Source organism: Accipiter gentilis, chromosome 17 (assembly GCF_929443795.1).
Source record: "Accipiter gentilis chromosome 17, bAccGen1.1, whole genome shotgun sequence".
Lineage (NCBI taxonomy): Eukaryota > Metazoa > Chordata > Aves > Accipitriformes > Accipitridae > Astur > Astur gentilis.
In genome coordinates this window covers 22140572-22163668 of record NC_064896.1, presented here as the reverse complement: position 1 = coordinate 22163668, position 23097 = coordinate 22140572, and the positions used below count along the sequence as shown (strand labels likewise).

At 36.2% G+C, this 23097-nt stretch overlaps 1 protein-coding gene across 1 annotated transcript in view; it reads left to right on the top strand.

Annotated features, from left to right (window-relative positions):
- The window catches only part of ELP4 (elongator acetyltransferase complex subunit 4), a 157587-nt gene that overhangs the window by 6960 nt on the left and 127530 nt on the right, over positions 1–23097 (top strand). The window contains exon 3 of the mRNA XM_049820977.1: positions 13076–13197. Coding sequence (XP_049676934.1) covers positions 13076–13197 — 122 coding nt within the window. The remainder of the gene's footprint in view (positions 1–13075; positions 13198–23097) is intronic.

Here is a 23097-nt window from a genome sequence, read left to right as displayed (position 1 = left end):
CAGCATATAAGAGGATCATTATTGCAGAAGAGAAATTGAAGGAGATACCATCTGATTTGTCACATTAGTACATTAATCTTGGGCTTCTAAGGATACAAAACTACTTCAAAATGATGTAAGGGCTGAATGGTGATAGAAATGTCTTTTTTTTTCCTATTTTAAATAATTGTCAGATAAGTGGTTCTTATGAGAAACTTTCAAGCTTGTTACTTTCCTAGCAAAAGGAACTGATATTACAGGAAAAAAATGAAAGGTTATTAGAGAAACACCTGTAGTTATGTGGAAAACATCTGCATCTGTAATCTGTGTTCACATCTTGAATAGTATAACAATTTAAATACTGCTTTTTGATACCAAGTTGCTGGAACAGAGAACTAGGAACCTAGGGACAACAGATCTAGCTCTTAGCTTTCCAGTCACTGCAATTTCTCTGAACTGTTGGAGTCTAGAAAGTTGTGTGATTGTTTCTCCCACTAAATAAGAGATAAAGTACCTCAATTTCCTTATTAGTGGGAGTGATGAAAAGACATATCCCATTGCAAAGCTATTTGAGCAATGTCTGAGTGCCTACATATTAAGTTCCAAAAATCCTGCATTAAAGCCTTAAAAATTAATTTATTATTTTAAGTTAAAACAGTGGATTACAGGAAGACAACTGTCAATAGATTTGAAAATGGTAGGTAAAATCTGGAAGGTAAAAGTAAAAAAGGTGCTATTACAGATAAAAAGGCCAGTTTCTCATTGCAGAAGATTGCAAGTGTAGTAAGGCACCATTTTGGCTAAATCCTGAGCTTTTGAATGCTGCACAGGTTGTTAAGGATCAATGCAAAATTGTAAAATGAGAGTGTGGAGACAAAATCTGAAAAACTCACATACAGCGTAAGATACAACTATCAAGAATTATCAGGAGTAATACAGATTTTTCTTAAGTACCTCAGTAGTTATGAGAAGTCCAAGAGAAGGGCTGGTTTGCTGAATGATGAAGTGGAAAAGCTAGTCATAGTTGTTACTGAGAAAGGGGAAAATTTTAAGAATTTTTGTATTAGCCTTTACCCAGAAGGAGCACTGAAATCTCATGATTATCGTAATTGAGAACAGTGACTAGATTTCAGCTTTGCCTAGTGAAAAATTAGACTAGTGTATGCCTAGGTGATTTGGGTGGTTTCAGATTGTGCCTGCAGAGTATTTTAAGAGCTTGCTGATGAAGTGCTAGAATCGTTAGTGTTTACTGGTAGAGGACAGTGAAGGGAGGAAAGAACTGGAAGATTAGAAAATACAAATACAGTTTCTATTTTTCAGTGCTGTTGGAGGAGTTGCTGAATTGCAGGCCTTGAACTATATAGTTCAAAAGAAAACAGGGATAGTGGTGGGTTGACCTTGGCTGGATGCCAGGTTCCCACCAAGCCACTCTATCACTCCCCTTCCTCAGTTGGACAGGGGAGAGAAAAATATAATGAAAGTCTCCTGTGTTGAGATAGGGACAGGGAGAGATCACTCACCAATTACTGTTACGGGTAAACCAGACTTGATTCAGGGAAATTAATTTAATTCATTGCTTATCAAATCAGAGTAGGATAGTGAGAAATAAAACCAAATCTTAAAACACCTTCTCCCCACCCCTCCCTTCTTCCCAGCCTCAACTTCACTCCCAATTTCTCTATCTCCTCCCCTGGAGAGGCGCATGGGGACGGGGAATGGGGGTTATGGTCAGTTCATCACACATTGTCTCTGCCACTCCTTCCTCCTCGCACTCTTCCATTGCTCCAGTGTGAGGTCCCTCACATGGGAGACAGTCCTCCATGAACTTCTCCATCATGAGTTCTTCTCACAGGCTGCAATTCTTCACAAACTGCTCCAGCGTGGGTCCCTCCCATGGGCTGCAGTCCTTCAGGCACAGCCTGCTCCAGCGTGGGTCTCCCACGGGGTCACAAGTCCTGCCAGAAAACCTGCTCCAGCCTGGGCTCCTCTCCCCACGGGGCCGCAGGTCCTGCCAGGAGCCTGCTCCAGCACGGGCTTCCCACGGGGTCACAGCCTCCTTCGGGCATCCCCCTGCTCCGGCGTGGGGTCCTCTGTTCCCGGGCTGCAGGTGGAGATCTGCTCCCCCGTGGACCTCCCTGGGCTGCAGGGGGACAGCCTGCCTCCCCGTGGTCTTCCCCACGGGCTGCAGGGGAATCTCTGCTCTGGCGCCTGGAGCATCTCCTCCCCCTCCTTCTGCACTGACGTGGGGGTCTGCACAGTTCTTCCTCTCACATATTCTCTCTCCTCTCTCCAGCTGCATGTGTGCAGTTTTTTTCTCCCCCTTCTTAAATATGTTCTTCCAGAGGCACTACCACCATCACTGATGGGCTCAGCCTTGGGCAGTGGTGGGTCCATCTTGGAGCCGGCTGGCATTGGCTCTGTTGGACATGGGGGAAGCTTCCAGCAGCTTCTCACAGAAGCCACTCCTATAGCCCCCCTGCTACCAAACCCTTGCCACGCAAACCCAGTACAAGGATATAAGTATCAGCCAGTATACTGAACAATCTTTATGAGATAATGAACTTGTGGATAGAGGATAAGCAGGACATGCCATTTATCTTCACTTTAGTAATGCTTCTGACAGTATTTCAAATGACATTCTCATAATCAAAGCTAGGAAGCATACTCTGTGTTCATTTCTAATACACATTCTTGGTGTTTATAATGCAAACTAGCTTCACAACTTAAGAGATTGACATTGCATCCTTCCCATTATATCCTTCCTGATGTTCTGAAGTAGGCTTTTTACTTCCAAGAAGTTTAGTCTCCTGATCACTTGAAAGTATTTCTAGTAATATTGTTTAGAATTCATTGGCATGAAATTTATGCAAAGACAAAAACATCATGTCTCTAGTGATAGACACCAGTAGGCCAGCAGCTGTTCAGAGTGTGGCTTTTCAGCCTTAAGAAATTTAATTAGTAATATTCAGTCATTTTCTGAAAGGGATCATAGAATCATAGAATCGTTTAGGTTGGAAAAGACCTTTAAGATCATTGAGTCCAACCTACCCAACACCACCATGCCCACTAAACCGTGTCCTGAAGTGCCATGCCTACACGTTTTTGAACACCTCCAGGGATAGTGACTCCACCACTTCCCTGTTCCAATGCCTGACAACCCTTTCAGTAAAGAAATTTTTTCAAATATCCAATCTAAAGCTCCCCTGGCACAACTTGAGGCCATTTCCTCTTGTCCTATCACTAGTTTCTTGATAGAAGAGACCAGTACCTGCCTCACTACAAGCCCCCTTCAGGTAGTTGTAGAGAGCCATAATGTCTCCCCTCAGCCTCCTTTTCTCCAGACCGAACAACCCCAGCTCCCTCAGCCACTCCTCATAAGACTTGTGCTCCAGGTCCCTCACCAGCTTCGTTGCCCTTCTCTGGACCCGCTTCAGCACCTCAAAGTCTTTCCTGTAGTGAGGGGCCCAAAACTGAACACAGAACTCAAGGTGCATCCTCACCAGTGCCGAGTACAGGGGAATAATCAGTTCTCTGCTCCTGCTGGCCACACAGTGTTGTCCCAACATTTTATCTGTGTTTACTTTCTCTGTGGAATGACGGCTGTCACTTGGGAGACTGCATTGGTATCTAGGATTTTGGTTTAATATGTTGAATTTTTGTAATATTTTGAATTAATCTTAACACTAAAGAACCTAACAGTAAGATCTGGGGAGAGCTTATTTGAAATCTGGTTTAGCCACTATTGGGATCACATCATGTTATCTTCTGTTGGTTTAGGGCTCATGTGAACCTGCACTAAAGGCTGAACAGTATTTTGTGTTTGCCAGAAAGCAAGGTAATTGCTCATATTATGGCTTATTGTTACTTTAAGGCTATTTTTTATTTCTCCGTTTTATCCATTATTAGGGACAGGTCTTGTTGCCTCACTGAATCTTAGAAAATCTTGATTTTTACATGAAGTGTACAAATTAGCGTACGTTGTGGTGCAGATTAAGTAATTTGAATAGTTGCCTGCCAGAATTACCTAATTCCATGTAGGCCACCATTTGTCTAATGGCTACCATTTAAGTTCAGATTTTTTGAGAAAACTGAATTGATAACAGCAGTTCACTATTGCTGAAAGAGGTTCTCCAAATCCTTCTCCCCTTTTTTTGGCTGCACAATCTTGTTGTTCCTTGAGCTGGCGCTAGTGCTTTTCAACTCTCAGCTCTCCCAAGTTGACAGAAAACTCATCCAGTTAAAGAGTGGGGACTTTTCTGTCTGTTTAGTGACCTGAATCATCTCACTAACGTGAGATGAGTATCAGAGCCAGCACAAGGAAGAGAAGGACTGCACAGTGAGGACTAGGAGAGAAAGTAGATGGCCTTTTTCAAGGCAGGAAGTGCCAATTAAGCTTAATTTTCTCATGAAATTTCACCCAAATTTCTGTGAATTCAGGAAGAATGATAGTTTTATCTCTTACTGCTTTCAGTGAAGATCTTACTTTTCTCACTCAGTTTGAGAAGAGCTGCAATCTTGCTATGGACAAAGGAAGAAGAAAAAAAATGTTAGAACCTGTCATATTTTACACAGGTCAGAGATTAAGAAAGTAGATGAGTTTTGGTTTGTCTTCCCATTACAACATTCACTGCCCCTTCCAGTAGATGAACTGGGCGGCATCAAATGAACCTACTAGCTGGAAAATTGTCATTAAACAAAAGAAGGTTGTTCTTCAGATGGTATGCAATTAAGTGGTGGAATACTTCACCACGGGGTGTTGTGGATGTAAAACAAAATCACGGTCTCAGTGGGAAACTGGGCAGCTTAATGGAAGAGAAAACCATTTGCATTACTAGGTTAGTGGTGTCGTGGTTTAACCCCAGCCAGCAACTAAGCACCACGCAGCCCCTCACTCACTCCCCCCCGCATCCAGTAGGATGGGGGAGAAAATCAGGAAAAAAAAAGTAAAACTCCTGGGTTGAGATAAGAATGGTTTAATAGAACAGAAAAGAAGAAACTAATAATGATAATGATAACACTAATAAAATGACAACAGTAGTAATAAAAGGATTGGAATGTACAAATGAGGCGCAGGGCAATAGCTCACCACCCACCCACCGACACCCCGCCAGTCCCCGAGCGGCGATTCCCTGCCCCCACTTCCCAGTTCCTAAACTAGATGGGACGTCCCATGGTATGGAATACACCGTTGGCCAGTTTGGGTCAGGTGCCCTGGTTGTGTCCTGTGCCAACTTCTTGTGCCCTGGCTGAGCATGAGGAGCTGAAAAATCCTTGACTTTAGTCTAAACACTACTGAGCAACAACTGAAAACATCCGTGTTATCAACATTCTTCGCATGCTGAACTCAAAACATAGCACTGTACCAGCTACTAGGAAGACGGTTAACTCTATCCCAGCTGAAACCAGGACAAGTGGATACCAAGTTCAACTAAGGAAGTCCTTAAGCTACAAATGGTGGAAGGCTGAGCAAGTCCTTGGGTGAAGCATCACATTTGCTTGTTGAGTTCTTATTACCTCTTCCTAAGTATCTGCTTTTGGCTACTGTTGAGCATAGGCTTAGCCATCCATTTGACCTGACCTTAATGGCACCAGATGAAGTGAGTACAAAGGCAGTGAGCTTTGTTTTCTAGTGAAAGAGATGACAAGACTCAATGATTTGAAAATGGTAGGATTGTTACCTGAATTTTTTTCTCCCTTTTTCTGAGTGCATAGCTGGCAATGCTCAGTGGTGGGTTTTACTTATCCCCTGTGTTGGTTGTTTATTTGTGATCTGATATTAAACTTAGCTTCACAGAAACACAAAGGAGAATCTCTCTTTTAGATTTGAAAGCTAACTTTTTTTCCCAAATAAGACTTACCATGTATTATTTTGAAACATATAATTATATACAAAAAGTCTTAAAGTAAGAACTATATTTATTCATGACTCATTAGTCTAAAAATTTTTAGACTAATTTTTAAAATTGGTGCATGTAGAATTGTAACTGCATTGTTAGAATATCCTGTCAATATACAAAAAATCCTGTCATGAGATTAGTCTAGGCAAGCTTAATATTATACAGGATTGAAGCTGTCAGTGATAAACCTCCTAGGAAGATCTTTTTGCGTTGTACTCCAAGTGTTATAAAAAGGTTAAATTCTTCCCCCTTCCTTCAACATTCTCTAAGGCAAGAATAAATTGCATTACTTTTAGCTTAGCTCCCTTTGCAAATTAAATGCTCATCTTCATTATTTGACACATTATCTTGGTTAATTTAACCAAATAATAGTAGATTCAGGGTATTAAAATATTTATTTTAACTGTTGCGTTCTGAAGATGTAGTAATGGCACAGGTTACTTGAGAAGACGGTAAAATGCTGTTTGAAATATAAGTGCATAATTTTTTTAAACTTAATTCATAATAAAGAGCATCATGATTTTCAGTTGAACTTAATTCTATAATATATTCTTTTGACAGTGTTTTATTTGTATGAGAATTAGAGAGTTGAGGCACATGGTAGTCTCATGCAAGATCCTAGCTACTAGAGGAACTTGAAACTTCCTGGGTTTTATTCGTATAGTAAGAATGTTTTGGATTTTAATTAATACTTTAATTTCAAAAGATCGTACTACACTGGGTTTATAAGAAGTGGTAAAACAAGCATTTTGACTCTGCGTGAAATGAAATTTGAACACTATCAAAACAGTTTGTTCAATATGAATGTGAGACCACTTGTTTGTTGTTTCATCTTAAACTGCTCCAGAAGATTAGCTTTCTAGAAGAATCTCCCCTTTTAAAACAAACAAATAGTATAGCTGTTGATTAAGCACGCTGCTCTCCCCCCTCCTCTCTCCAGTGTACTTCAACCTGTTGGATGTCTGTTTTCCCAGCCTCAGGAGGAGTTTCCAGGAGGATATTATTTTGGTTTTTAAATAAGCCTTTATATAAAAATATAACACATCCTGCATAGTAAGTTACAGCACACTCAAATAGGTCTCTCCTGGGTACCCTATAAGGACCCATTCTTACATACCTTTAAGATGCTCTAGTTTTGACAAGGTCATTGACAGCTAAATGTTTTAAAGATTATTAGTAGGAAGATTTTTGTTGGTAGCTGAGGTCAATTATTAAAAGTTAAAGTTGTCTGGTTAAAAGCAGGTCTATACTTGTACATTCTAAGCCTTGAAGCAGTTTCAGCTACTTTAATTAGCTACTATTATTTTTGTTAGACATGCAATTTAACCTGACTGGTAAGAGCTCTCTTCACTTGTCCATATAATTGAATTTATCATCTTTTTAAAGTTGAAAAAGATAATCTCCAGAGAGGTACAAAACAGTGATTTGCTAGATATAATTCTACAAAATACAAGTTACCAGAATTCACCTTCCTGAAGTATGGCCAAATGCCAAATATTGTAACTTACATGTTTGACAATGCAGTTTTGGCATGTGCTAATTAAATGCAAGTGACACAAAGTATATCCCCTCAAGCTTAGTAAATATGGACATTAGTAAAGTATCTTTTAAATGGAATTTCAGATTATTAAAATAATCGCATCTTATAACCTGCAGCAATTCAGAGAGATGTTTCATAGCTACAGAAAGACACACCTTAGGTCACAGTACCGTACTGTAGAACTATCTGGTGAAAAAATGATCAATACTGATAGGCTATGACAGGCTTTTGGCAGCTTTAGGGCAACCTGTCTAGGCTTTGTACAAGAAGAAAAATAAGCTATCTGCACATTACATTGTTTCAGTCTTATTTTTTCCTCTTCTAGCTCTCATCATTTTAAGCAATTATACTACAAATTATCTCTGGAGTTTTTCAAAGACCTTCATGGCGTTTAATATATTGATGTTTAAAAGTCAGCTATTGTAAACACAATCTATACATATTTGTTACCTTATGGTGGATTTTGTTCCTGACTTTTTGTTCCTCTTCAAATTATAGTGCTTATTCTCCATCCCTGTCTTGGAACATGAACACGTCTGTGCAGCGGGAGCAGCTACGGCTAGAGATTTTTTCTTAAAGGCCACATATTTACATATCAATTTCTATAACTGGATGAGATTTTTGCCCTTAATTTTTATATAAATTATGTATTTACAGTGGCTCACTCCTATCTGCTCTCTTTGTTTTCTGTGCCCTAGCTAAACTCCAGTGCCTTAAAATTTTTTATCTAATTCCATGACCCACTGACTTCTCTGAGTAGTAGCTACAGACAGTCCGTGCACAAAGGTGTGGAGAATGTCTCTTATGTGTTCAGTAGCCTATACAGTGTAGGGGTGAAAAGAGCCACAAATAAGAATTGGTCTTTATCCTTAATTTTCAACATGGTAATATGTTGGAATTCATTGCACTGATACTGACAATTCTGCTTTTTCTTCATGACTATTTTAGCCATGAAAGCATGCTGTTGTGGAAAGAGACCAATGGATAACGATCACAATAAACTATTTTATTTATGTCCCTATTTGTAGGATCAGAAGAGGTTTTGTCCTGGAGACAATATGCATAACTTCTAGGTAAATAATATCTTTTCCTTGTATAGTTTTACGCTTCACTAGTTACTCACCTGCTACTTAGCTGTAGAACACTCTTTGTTCGAAAAGAATCAGAGAAAGCTGTGGACTGTTGTGTGACTTGCGGTGACTGGACACAGAAAAGAGTCTGCAGCTGCAAGAGTCTTATTTGTTTATGTGCCTTATTAGCTAGAAGGAAAGTTCACAATGAAGGCTGCTGATGGGACAGTTCTTCAGTATGGAGGCTGAGAATAAAGATTTGGACCAGGCTTGTCTTACATATTTGGCTGACTAAGATGCATTTAAGTGTTAGTTCCTACACATACAGAATTGAGGTAGTTCTTTTGGATATGAGTGTAATTTGGAAAAATAAAGATAACAGTTGAGAATTTCTCCTAGCCATCAAAATAGCAAGTCCAAGCATTATCAAATATACTTCAAAGTATTTCATTTAAATTTATCTATGAAAGTAATCAGTGAGCTACTGAAGTACCTGTGCTAAATGATTTGTTTGTTTATTTACAAGAAGAAAGCTGTACTCCTATGGTTTTGAATAGCAACGTAACTATTGAAGCCAGGGTACAATGGATGCTATCAGAAAAGCCCCATATGGGTGCACTTTAGATCTTTTGAATACCACAAAAGTTTAGTGACCTAGAAATGAATCAATAAAAAGCCATCCTCTATCTGACAAATTGAAGAACTGAGGGATTCTTACAGATGCATTGACTTTAACAATTCAAGATACACTGTTTGTAAAGGCTTTCTGAGAGACATTTAATCCTTAGAGTACTGTAGCAGACTATGAGGTGTTTTACATTTAGATCACTCTCCATAGTTAATTTCCTATTTTCACTGTAAGTTCACTGTTATGAAAATCAATGTAAGAAGACTAAAGGAAAGGCTAACGCTAAAATGATGTGTCCTTACACTGAACGTAAATGTTTTTAATTTGCTAAATTGAAAATTCCTTATTGTTTTGCAAAATATTGTTTGGAAGGGTATGGCAGTGTAAGAACCTCTCTAGTCCTGTTATATTACAAATAAGTCTATCACTCAACAAAGTGAATTATATTCTTGGATAGATCAGAAAAAGGGTTTATATCCCTGTTCCCCATTGCTTCACTGCTATAGTTTTAACATTTCGGCATTTCAAATAAAATATGAGTAAAAATTCTTCTTAACTACTACAGCCTTATTTCCTCTTAATTTAATTAAATAATCATCAACACACAGTATGATTTCTTATATTTATTCAGGGTTTATGGAGTTTCTGTGTTATGTTTGGCACAAAATTGAGCATGTTGTTTACTTTCTAAGGAATAATTAATATCAGAAATGATGATCCGGAAAGACTCTCTGTATAGTTGCATGCACATACACAAGCCATAAAATACTTGGACTAAATGAAATATTGGCTTATACTTCATTAAATGTCAGTAAAGTCCTGTGCATATGCAATACAACTCAGTGTTTCTGTGCCTCAGATGGTGAAGAAGGTGTACTTCAACCTGTAGTTAAAAATTAAGAAATCAAGATTTTGTGTTCACCAAGGATAACTTAAATGTTACAGCTGAGGATCCTTCCAGAGCACCCTACTAGGGTTCCTTTTTCTCTTTTGTTCAAAGGGAGGGAGGTCTAACAAAATTGGCTACCTCCACTGACATCTGCTGCGGTGATGTGATTATATGAGAGGCTTGGTGGCTTCTTTCAGGTAGTTCAGACAATTTAAAAAAAAAAAAAAACCAAAAACTAGATATCATGCTGTCACTTTGACTTCTAGAGGGCTTTGGTTCTTAAATTGAGAGCTTCATAGTTGGAGATTAGCACATGGAAATCAATATACTGTGAATAATATATTGCCAGTTATTGCAGTAAGCAACCAAAGCATAAATAACTAGAGAGAGCCAACGTTTAGGGGGCAGGAGCTGTATGTGTTCCTGGACTTCAGTTATAAGGGAGAATTACTCTGCATATGGGTTTTATTTACATCTTGTTGAAGCAGTTTAAGATCTAAGCAGGCTCTAAAGACTATATTTACAAAATAAGACTGTAATACTTCTTCAAAACTTTAGATAGTGTCAGTTCTACTTTTTGCTTCTGCACCTGTAGTGCTTCAGTTTTACCTGAATTGAGCCTTGTCTCCATCCAAGTCTTATACATGGATCTACATCCTCAGTCACAGCACAATGTATGGAGCTGAGTTACTCGGGAAACAGTTCTTCAGTAACACTACTAATGGCTTTTTAAGGATGCGAGAGTAAACATATAAAATATTTAATTAAGAGCTCCAAACTTTCAAGGAAATTGCAGTTTGTAATTCTGTAATGCTTTTGGAAGTCAGTCCTCCTGAAATTTTAATAAGGAACCCAGCGCTGTCAACAATAAGCCTTTGTCAGTACTGTACTTTTCACGATACTGATCTGTCCCTATTTTTCACTAGACTTATTTTTTAAAAAGATAAATGTGTTATTAGAAGTACATTAGAAGGCTAATATGGCCTAGTAAGCAGGTTAACAGTATCAAAGGTAAATTATATTAATACAGTCTGAGTTCTTAAATCATCAGACTCTACAATAAACTGAATGTATCAATGGCTAGTACTAGTAGAAACAGTGTTGTAGTTTTTGTATTCCCTTTGGCTTATTTGGATGTCCAGTTTTATGTAATTTCCTGTCTTAGCAATGGTGTTATGAAGCATTTTCCTCTATCTTGAAATGTTGCTTTAGAGTCACTTCCTTTCGTGGGTTTAATGAAAGGGAAACTTTTAAAGTATCCTTAACAACAAAGTAGGTCATCTTGACACTATATCTTTAGGGTTTATTCTGATGAAGAAAGAAGTAAAATAAATAAATTTTCCACATTTTAAGTGTATACCAAGTATCCCAAATACTAAATTTTAAAGTGAAATAGAAAAAGCAGGAAATAAATTCTGTTTTGCAGAATATCTCATGGAGAATGGGCGATATCTCTGGGAGAACTGTTCCTTTTCCAGTGACTTTGAAAACTTGTGGTTTGAATTTCTTTCTCTTGTTAATCTAACCACTGAAGGTGTCAGTACTTGTGCATGATATTAGGAGTGTAGCAGTGCAACACCATTTTTCTGTGATTTGTTTCTTAAGTTTCCCCATTGCTATTAATGTTCTTCCTCCTTTTTGGATATACATCTCCTTTCTTTCTTTCCTTCCTCCTACTCCGCTTCATTGGTTCTTTTTAACTCTTAAGGTCTAAAACATGCTATTCTGGTACATATCAAAGTTACAGTCTTTTTGCTTTCCTTCTTTAGTATTTTTTACAAATTAGATATGAATGACAATTTTCTGATTTTCAGCCTTTGTTATGGGTTTTGTGGTTTTTCTTTTAGTAGTTTCATATGTGATTTATAATAATGAGGAAATTGTTTCCAAGTCACACAAAGAATGGATTAAGAGTCTTGTTGGTTCTGCATAAAGAAAATATATATCTCTATTTTTCTGCTACAACATCCCTGAGTATTATCTTCCAGCAGCCAGATTAACAGATGAAAAAGTGAAACTTTACAGTGTTGCATTTACTTTTCTTCCATACAAAATATTTCAGATATCTTTCTAAATAAATATCAGAAATATGTTCTTCCAAAGAGCATGATCTAAAATTTTACCGGACAATTAATCAGGTAGTTATATTGTTAGGAATTTTTTTTGCTAGCGTTAACATTGCTATTGTTTATATTTCCTAAAAATAAAGAAAATCAGAGATGGTTCAAATTTCAATTGTTATTTACTCATTCACTTCCACCATAGTTTTGAGTTATGATAAGTTTTAGTTGTGTGAAGCTCATTAAGACTTTCTAATTCTGGTAATTTCTGATACTTAACTTGCAACGAAGAAGCTGAAGGAAATACTAGCCTTTCTGAAGTCAGTGGGAGTTTGTATTTTTATTTTGGTAGGCTAGTATTCACAATGTCTGTTAACAAGTGTTGTCTCACTTCTTAAACTATAAATTCATGTTTCTTTTGACTGTTCATGATTTTGCTCTGGTTAGCTTTAAAAAACAGCATTGCAAATTGTCTATTTTTTCAATATATCAATATATAGTTTGGAAAGAAATGCAGATGTAAGAATGTCTCTATAAGAAATTATACCTTTGTGTATATATATATTTAGCATGCCAAATATGACTACATTTGAAAAACATCAATTAATAGATACTTTAAGCAAGTTGATTAATATTTTAAGCATTAAGACTATAAATATTAACACAGTTCTCCTAAATGAACAAAGCCCCTTTGCATTAAACCATGATTTTGGTAATCAGTTGATATTTATGGGGAACCTTGTTAGGGAGATAGCACTATTGCTGTATCCCATCCATATCTTAGAATCAAATACATGATTGAGTGCTATTTCCCTGGCTTGAAAAATTAGGAATACAGTATTATCAAACATTAATTTTAAAGCTTTGGAATCATATTTTACCTGTTATCTATGTTGTACATTACGTACTCTACGAGATAGACCAAAAGAGAGTTTTTATAGAGTTGTGAAAATACAGGTGGGTGATTTATCTAACAAAAAAGAAAAAATTCCAACCATTCTTGTTTTCACAGAGGAAGATAAGTACGGTCTTTACTCCAATTTGTTGTTCAAGTATTTTCTCGCAGAGGGAGTTGTCTGTGGACATGACTTGTTTGTTGCTTCTGCTAAAGAACATCCTGACAACATTTTAAAGGTAACGAAGACTCATAGCTTTTGACAAATAAAGCTGTAATCTCTTGATGAATTTAAATAAAGGTATATATTGTGTAGTAAGAAATTATTAGTCTTGGTGATTCATAAGAATGTGTTGGGAAGTGCAGGAGTATTTACCCTGGCCAGGTTTGGGAATTAAATTTAGTTCACTAACCTCCCTCTATGGACAATGGAGTAAGATCCTCCCAAGGCCAAATCAGGCTAGGAGCCTGGTTATCCTTTATTTTGATTATGGATGAAAACCAGACAGACTAGTTGGCTTAGTTGAATGGTTTGAGTAAACCCAACTGTTTACTGTTTCCACCTGCCTATCATGAAGAGTAGTTAAGCTGTTTTGAATATATTGTGGTGGAAACTGTACAATTTGTGTAGATACTTATTGTAGTTTCCTATAGAAAAGAAAAATATCATGTAACATCTTTACAACTTCCTTTACATGTATGTTTCATTCTGACTGTCTTTTTTCTGCTAGGAAACATGGTCAGCTTTGGATTAGGTCATATAGAAAGGTTCCTTTCAGACTTCAGTGAACTCCTAATCAAACACTAATAGTTTCCATTATAAGGAAATTATATAAGGGAAAAAGCCTGATCAACACTGCAAAAAATGCTGAAGTGTGAGGATAATCTTACAAAATTTCATTAAATATTTTATGTCTTTCTAAGGCTGCTTTTTTCTAATATCAAAAGTAACATATAATTTACTGATTACTTCTGCATCAAGTAAAGTCTGGCTATTTCCTTAAGAGTCTTCAGAGACTATTTCTGGACAAAATGATTACTTTTCTTTTTTCTCACCTAGTGATGGTAGATTCTATGCCTTATCTATTCAATATTATCTTCAATATTCAGGAAAAAGTATATTCTTAATGAAATGATATGATTGTGGTTATGTTAAATATAATAATTTTTTAATGAACTTAAAGAGGGTTCATTTAGGGGTGAAATTTATATCATTTGTTCTTGTGATTTAGAATATAGCCTAAACAAATAGGTTAGAAATTGATTGTGAAGTATGAAGTCCATAAGAACTTGCTATATTTTTTAATAATATTTGGTTTTAAATAACTGATAACCAAGCCATTGACTCTCTGACCATACAATACATGATCATTGCAGTTATTTTTCTCATTATTCAAATGAATATTTTTATTGCATTGCATTAAAATTTATTAAAATGGAGTAGCTAACATACATTTTATTCTTTCATTCACCTTTGAATCTATTGTTCAAAGCATGTCATATTTTTCCTAGCTCCTGTTCTTTAGGCTTTTGCATGTTAATCAACAGACATTATTATGTACATCTATCCTTCTTGTACCAGTTTGAATTTGTGGTCAGTTAGTGACTTACTGAGTTCTGTTGTCTGATTTGGAGTAAGTTTTCCTTCTTACTTTTCAGGGCTAAACACTACATAATAATACTGCATTCCTTTGTTGTAACTCCATAGTGGTGTTACTATAAAAGATTATAAATGGATGGACAATGTTATTACAGGAGAGTTGAGGAAAACGTAATTTCGTCTTGTTTTCTTCCTCCATTTGTGTGTTTATATATCCAACAGTACTCTTGTCTATGCTTTTATACTCTTACCTTGAATATTCAACACTTCCTTTGCTTAACAGACAAGGCACAGTAGAGTTGATTTCTCTGATTTGTATTGCTGTCTTGAAATTGTTTCAGTGAAGTAACCCTGTAATATGCTAGGTGTCGATCTAGAAAATTATGTACTTTTACACTTGGAAAGCTTTGGCACTTCTTAAAATTCCAGCGTGCGTTACCTAAGAAACATTATTGCCTCACCTGGAAAAAGTTGATCTAAGACTGGCATTGGCCACAGTTGGGTCTCCATATTACAGAAGTAAAGGAGTTTTCCCTACGATTGCCTCACTTGACTTCTAAAAGAGAGGACCTTAAGGTGCTTCGAGAAGTCCTCTCCTGTCATAAAAATGAGCTGTTTGGGTTTTGGATGTCTCCACCAAGTCAGGATTTTAATATAGCATATCTGACCGTTGAATAACATTGCTTTTTATTTAATGAGATTAGTAATTAATTTATTTTCAGTATCTGATTAGACTGTATTCTTTACTGGAAGGGCAACATAGATATGGTACGTATCAACTTGAATTATACATTTCATGCTTGGTTTTTATTTTATAAAATACAAGTACAGATTCAATATATTCTATAGCTAGTATTTTAATTAACTCGTGTTTTACATACAGGCAGCTCATTAACTGCCCTGTGTCCATATTGTGTGGTCAGTCTATTTATGCATTCAGTTCTCTGCTGAGATGCCATAATTGCCCTATTCTAATTTTATGATGTGATTGGAAGTTTTTTGAACCTATAACCAAGACAAATATTGCTGGTAGTAGGAAGGGGAAAAGACATTCTTATAGACCATAATTATCTTGAAATTGTGTATAGCTAAGAGACAAGGAGAGGATAAAAAGCCCTGATCAGCTGCCTAAGATATATTATATTACCACCCACCAATTTATCCATCATCCTTTGAAAACATATTCATGCCTTTTGTAGTCAAAGCTCCTTCAGGAAATTGGCATTAAGACATAATGCTGAAAAATTATACATCTCTGGTAAAACCTACAGAACTATATACATGCTGGTTTTTAGAAAGTACTTTAAACATTTAAGAGCATTTCTGTTCAATCTATATTCTTCAACAAAAGGCAACTTTTTACTATAAGGGCATAAATACTGGGAATAGTATATAATGTAAGAAATAGTATGGTATACTTTGTGATCGATCATAAAATAAAACTGCACTGGCAAATAGAAAACTAAATCAATAATAAAATGACTGAAGGAAACTATATCTTAACATTTTATTTTCAGTACGATACTTTATTAAGTTTAGACTACAAATTACGAAAGGCAGTTATGTGCTCAAACTTAAAAACAAAGAGAAACTAATAAAGTAGATAGGGTTTTTTCTTGTATCTATTTCCTTCACTGTGTTTAGTGGCTGTATTTTTTTATATAATTCAGCACTCTGAAGTTAATGCCAGCTATTTTGAAGTTGCATATAGTGTATGTGTTTGAGAACGGATTATATAAATTTGAGTATATGGTTTATGGTTATATTTATTACAGAGGAAATCTTTAACTTAAACGCTGTTATGCTTTTTTGCAAGAAACAGCAAGCAAGGGGGTTGAATATTTCCTTGAACATCACTGTAGCCAAAATTAGAACAGGCTTGCATCCATTCCAAGTCAGGATACCAAACTGACTTCTGGAAGCCATAAAAATAAGTAACTATGTAACAGCTTAGTTGTTTATGCCCATTCTCCTTGTTAGTGCGAAGGTATGGTTCCAGTCTTTAAAAAAAATATATAAATCTGTATTTGTGGTGGCTACATTTCTATATTTCTCACTTTTCCTACTTCAATTTGGCACTAAAATTCTAGAACTGCCTAAACTGCCTATATAAGAGTTTCTTTGTCTTTTTTTCCTAATTAGTTTATCTAGACCTTGGGGGTGAACTGATTTTCACAACTTTTAATGAGAAAAAATTTGATTATATTTGCAAGTTACAAGTTCATCTTGACAATGAAGAGTGCTTTCTGTTAAGTTGCTTTTACTGTAGAGCCTGTGCAAAGTTTGTCTCAAGAGGAAGACTCACTGGTCATTATATGTTCTGGGAAACAGAAACCAGCATCCCCTGAAACCCAGCAATTTCCCTGTGGGACCCCGGCCAATGTTACCTCAATGACCATTCCATTGGGAACCTGGAACCCCAAGGTGGAAGAGTGGAAGGTCCAGAACTGCTTTCTAGAGCTGCATCTGTTCATCTCCTGTGGAAAAGTTGAATGCTTTATGAAATTACTGCATTTTTATGGAATCTCTTTTCAAGCTGGAATCTTATTACAAGATACTTCTGGACTCTGTTGAGATTGCCTTTTGGAGGTTCTTTTACAAAAAGAGAGGATAAAGAGCACATCCTTCAAGGAAAAAAAAACCCCATACTTTGACATAGTCTGAGCCTGCTGCTTATGGTCAAGGTGCTTTTCCTACCTATGCTATAGAAGATAGCCTTCTTAGAGGGAAAGACATTCTCCAGAATTCTACCCCCAATCAAGTCCTTCGAGGTTTACCATACTAAGGCACAAAGCAGCGTTTACCTTGTACATCTGGTGTCATTGTACTTCCAAGCTTGAAAATGAACAACGTGCAAACAGTTTGCTCTCTGGAGAACTACGCAGAAGATTCTCTTGAGTAGTAAAGCCCTTAGTGTGCCCATGTGTCAGATACACAGCTTCACTGTATTTGCTGGACATATCCTGAAGCCAAGTCAGTCAGGAGAAACCACGCTAGTAGTGTAGGGTACCACAGTGAAAGGGAAAAATGCAGCATCGCTTGGTGAGGAAGCTCGGAGGTGCATGTAGAGAAGTATAATGGTTTATTAAAAAAAACAGTAGGGACAAGATCAAAAAAGCTTCCAGGAACAAGTTTTTTAAAATTTCCTACCAAGCTCAAAAGATTTCTAAAAAAAAGTGAAAGTATATTTTAAATATGGCATTTGGAAAAGACTGAAAAAATTCCACCTCCAACAAACTGGTTATACTGAATAGACCTGAAGAATAGAATGTGGACACTTACTCTTTTCCTACTGAAAAGATGAATGCAGAAAGAATCCAGCAAAATGTACTTTTGTTATTTCAAGGGTTATTTAAAAAACAACAACAATAAACAACCCATTGAGCTTCAGTGTTGTATTACTGTGTTTGCAAACAACCTCTTAAAAGAAAGCATAGCTGTCTGCATGGACTTTTTTATTCCAGCAAAGTACATTCAACCATGATGCTTACATTTTTCCCTCACAGATATGACTCTAAAACATGGTTGTGTGAAAAGGAAGAGTGCAAACCTAGAAGAAATTATCAGGCTGGTGACAAGGGCTTTCCGAGCTTCCATTTTCAAAGAGCTCTCTTCTAACTCCTTCCTGTCTCTTCGCTATCTAGTGTTGTGATAGAAGCTGCGTATGAATGCAAGAGGTATTTTTTCTGTCATCTGACATTTTTACATGCTACATAATGAAACTAAAAGCATAACAGCTTGAAAGGTAAAAATATATATGCAAGAAGGGCTACAATCCTATTATCCTTTCTTTCCCAATTGTATTTTCAAAATACATGACCTTCTTACAGTGATTCAGCTGCTGTGTGCTGTTAAATGTTATCACTTATTACACAGAAATCCAATTACAGTTACAACACTAGTGAACTTTCCTACCACCTATTCTCTCTCTTTCTGAAGTAAAGATAGCCTTGTGGCACAAAGACTAGGGTTGAAGCTAACCCTGGCAGCTGTCTCAGAGTTTGAAAGTTCCTTTGAAAAATCTGTTTTCTTTATCATATAGCTCTTGCTCATCTGCTTACTTTTCTTGCTTGCATGTTGGGTAAATGGAATATCTATTTTACATTTTTCTGTATTAAAATGTAGATATTTTAATTATGTTGTAATACATAATTTTCTGCTTTACAAAACTGTGTTATAAACTTGACAAGAGAAGTTGTATGGGTGTGAAAAAGGATGCTGGAAAAAAAGTAATCGCTTCTATTTAAAAAGAGTGAAATCCTTTTAAGCAGTAACCACGCTGGGAACTCTCTAAAGTGTAAAGCTTGGTCTTTGTCAAAAGTTCAGACCAATCTAATAAAAAGATTTTCCAGAACTAGTGGAAATAAATGATTGGCTTAAATTTCAGGTTTCAAATCTAACAATCCTTCGCTGTTTATTAGGATATTTTCTTTCATGACCTTAGTTATAAAATCATGTTTGTTTTTAAAGACAGATCTTACTTAGCCTGATAAATGTATCATAAAAGCAGTAGCTTAAAAAACCCCAAATGTTTAGGCTTCAGTGTTCACAAATAACTATTTTACAAATCTAGTTGGTAACTTTGTAGAATTCATTTGCTCAAGTAGTGGACTATTGCTTACAGCGCTCACCTCTAAAGGTGTTCATGAATAATGCCGTTATTATTAAATCTGTTTAGGCTAGTGCATTATACACTGCAGCAGAATTTACAGAATTTTGGACAAGGGCACTCTTATTTAGTTTCTTCACATGACTTTTTTTAGTACGTCATTCTCTTTTTTGTCGTATTTTTCTTTTACTTAATTAAGCATCCATGAACTGATACAGAAAAAAGATGAAATAAAAAAAAATCATCTAATCTTCTTGTATGCATTCCTGGGTTTTAATGTTGTGAAATGGAGCCATAGTGTGAGGAAGTTATAGCAGAGAGTTCTGTGACTTGACTGTAGGGTTTACTTCTGTGTATGTGAAGTAGAGAATATATTCTTATGGGTTAAAAAAAAAATACCCCTTAGAGTACTTTCAATTAACCTTTTTTATTTCATAAAACAGAGGAATATTACTTCCCTTTTCTCTTCACACAATTCTTGTTTATCCTGGGTTGACATCCATTTGGTCCTTTTGAATGTCAAAGAAGAATTTCTGTAGAATATCCTTACCTGGAGATGGAAATAAATTGTTGTACAAGGGCCACTGAAAGGAGAAAAATTCTCTATCCAGTCATTTGTGTTCTTTGACAATAGACCTTGTCTTCACAAATGTTTACAATCAAAATAGAATCCTCCCCCCTTTCGGGAGTAAGGCCCTTTAAAATGACATTTATATAATACATTATTGAAAAGAAAATATTTACCCTTCCTGACTTACCATCTGGTGTCCTTTAAATACTAAAAATTAACATAATGGAAAAGAGTTTTAAATTCATGTGAGTTTAAACTAGCTAAATATCATTGCAGTTAGAAATCAACAGTGAATTGTACTCCCTTTAATATTTTTGTATTTCGCGTTTCTTTAATCATACCTGTGATGATATTGCATTGCAAAATTGTTGCATAAAACCATGTGAACAACATATCTATTGATACAATAGATAATGTTTAAAATTCTTAAGTACTATTAATTATACAGTTATTGAAACCCATGAGGATCAAAGGATTTCATATAAGAGGGATTTCACATACAGCTTGGATTATGTTGCTAAATAATAGCACAGTAGTACTTCTTTAGCATTGTAAAATAGCTTAGAGAGGAGTATGATGCCTATAGTTGGTGTAATGCATTGGTAATTAAGAGGGTGTGAGGTTAAGCTTCATTAACTGCTGTGGGATTGTATCTTGGATTTTATTATCCCCTAGAGAACATAAGAAGTGAGAGAGGTCAAACTGTTAGAATCTGATTTTGCTTCGTGCATCTGCCAAAATAAGGCAGGCAGAGTAATGTGGCAGCAAACACAGAAAGGCCTGGATTGCCAGCAGATACGAGTTGTACACCATTTTATTACAAAGATAAAAGATTTATTAATAAAAAATAAATTACTTCCTGTTTGCAATAAAACCTTCATAAGCTTGGTTTGTAGGAAACAAAATTATTTTAATTGCATTGTTGTTTAGTGTTAGCACTTTAGAAAACCATTTTTTCCCCACACTATTTTTTTTTATTTTAAAAGATAGTGACAAGCTTCCTTTCTCTTTTTTCCTTTCTACTACATCTCAGTCTAGACACAGACAAATGCCCCAACCAAACCGCACTTAATAACTTTAGCACTTGTCTGCCTTTTTTGTGTATTCATGCTGCATAGCAAAGACTTGTATTTTAGTTGACCCCAAGAAGTGCTGTGCATTTTCTTTTTTTTTATTTTAACTAATGCACTGCTACATGCTTTGTTTTTTTTACATACCTTATGAAAGATTTGTCTTTTTTTAGCCTGGGAGAATGTAACAGTTCTCAGGAGTTGACACACTGATGCCACAAAATTGTCAGTCCCAAAGCTTTTCAAAGCTATGTGATGTGGGAGCTAAGATATTTTTAAGCAGAAATAGGTTAAATAGATATTACAGGCTGATAAATCAACTCTCCTTTTCTTAGTCTTTTGTTTAAATAACACTTTTATTTCCAAATTCAGGATGAAATTTTGGAAGTAACTTTTAAAAATTTTAAGAGTCTTGTATTCTTCTGAAAATCTGCTTTTGATTCTAAGAATATAAACTTATTTAATCCTAAATAGGCTCATGATCCAAATCCTTTTTTAAATTCTGATAGTTTCAGCAGCCTTAGGTGCTTTTTATATATGATGGAGAAGTACAGTTCTCAAACATAAATAATGATTTAATAAGACTGCTGGAAACCAGTGTCTTTGATTCTCAATTTGGAATGAATCTGGGAGAAAGGGGAGTTTTACTAAAGCCCTGCTCTTGAATCTCCCATGGGCAGATATTTTGAGGAAAAGCCCAGTCTTAGCCATCTTTAAATGGCACTCATGGAAACCATGCCCTCCGCTGCACTCCGTATATGTTCTGCTGTATAGTTTTCAGTTCAATTTTTGTATAGCTGTGCCAGAAGGCGTCTGTGTTCTGTGGCTAGTTTGGCTGCTAGTCTGCTTCACCCTTTCCATAACTCTTATTTTTCCTTCAATTTTTAAGCACAATCTGAGAACTCATGAATGCTTTATAGTTCTTGGACAGTAATGAAACCTTTCATGACAGTGAAGAGTTGTGAAGTATATATCCAACCAGCCAGCCTTTATCTTTGAGAATATACCTATGTTATGACAACTGGAGACTTTTTCTCACTAAGGCATGATCAGGTTTGGAAAGAGCTAGTTCCTTGAAACAAAGAATAACATTTAATTTGCAGTGTCAGAAGAGCAGGAAACCTTTTATTCCAGTTCTAGTTATCATGAAGATAAAAAGAGGATATGAAGATAAAAAGAAATGTTTGGATTACTTCAATTGCAGTATTTCAATATTGCCCATAAAGCAGGTTTATATAACTGTGTTCTGTGTCTGTAGTTCTCCCTGGTCCCAAGCCTACTAACCAATTTTGAGCTCTCTCCATTTCCAAATGTGCTTATACCAAGATCTAGTTAAAAGATTTTTGAAAATTATGGACTGGGATACATGAATCAGTACATCCCAAGGCAAAACAACATTAATGATCACCTATGTATTGTGTTTAGTCTTTTACCAAGCTAATGAAGGCATGCGTGTTGGCTTCTAGTCAATGTAGACATACCTTCAAACAGGAACTGCATGTTCTGCCTCTCTTCCATACAGTTTAGTGTAAATGGGAGGGAAACAAGGGTAAAGAGGAGCTGGGATAATAGTGATAATGTTAGGATGCAGATCTGGAGGTAAATAATCTTTATTAGTTCTGTTCATTAATCTTTATCTAAAATGTGTTCGTATTACAGATATACTCAGATCACGGATAGAATTGGAAATTTTTTTCCTGTTTGTGCTTAAGTGCAACATCCCAGAATATATTTAACCAAGTTAATATACCAGGTGGAGCTCAAGCAATTGGTCTTCAAAATACCAGTCAGCTCCACAGGCAGACTACCTTTTCCAGATTGCAGCTGAATTATGTATGAAGCCTACTAAGAGGCCGTAAAATTCACAACCACCACGTGCAAGAATATGATTCAGGATATGTTTGCTTTAGAGCATAGTGTTTGTTGGGGTAGAAGATTACATGGCTGTGAGACCTAGTAGCCCCAGAAACGTCTTAAGTCTCAGTGCATCATGTGAACATGTTTCCTTCATAGGGACAAGAACATGGTACATCTAAGAAACATATTCTTCAGCTAAGCATGGTAGTTATTAGGTAAATGTATTTCAGAAAAGCAACTGAGGAAATAAGACTTGCTCTTGGTACGAAAGAGTTTTTCAAGTGCTCCTGGTTCCTTCTGTGGGGCAGCAAGGGACAAGACGGAATAAAACAGACCTAGGCTGATGCATATGCTAACTGCCATGGTACTGAGTCATGGATTTTCTCATGTTGCTTTGTATGAATTTAGTCATGTTTAAACAATCATTTTATA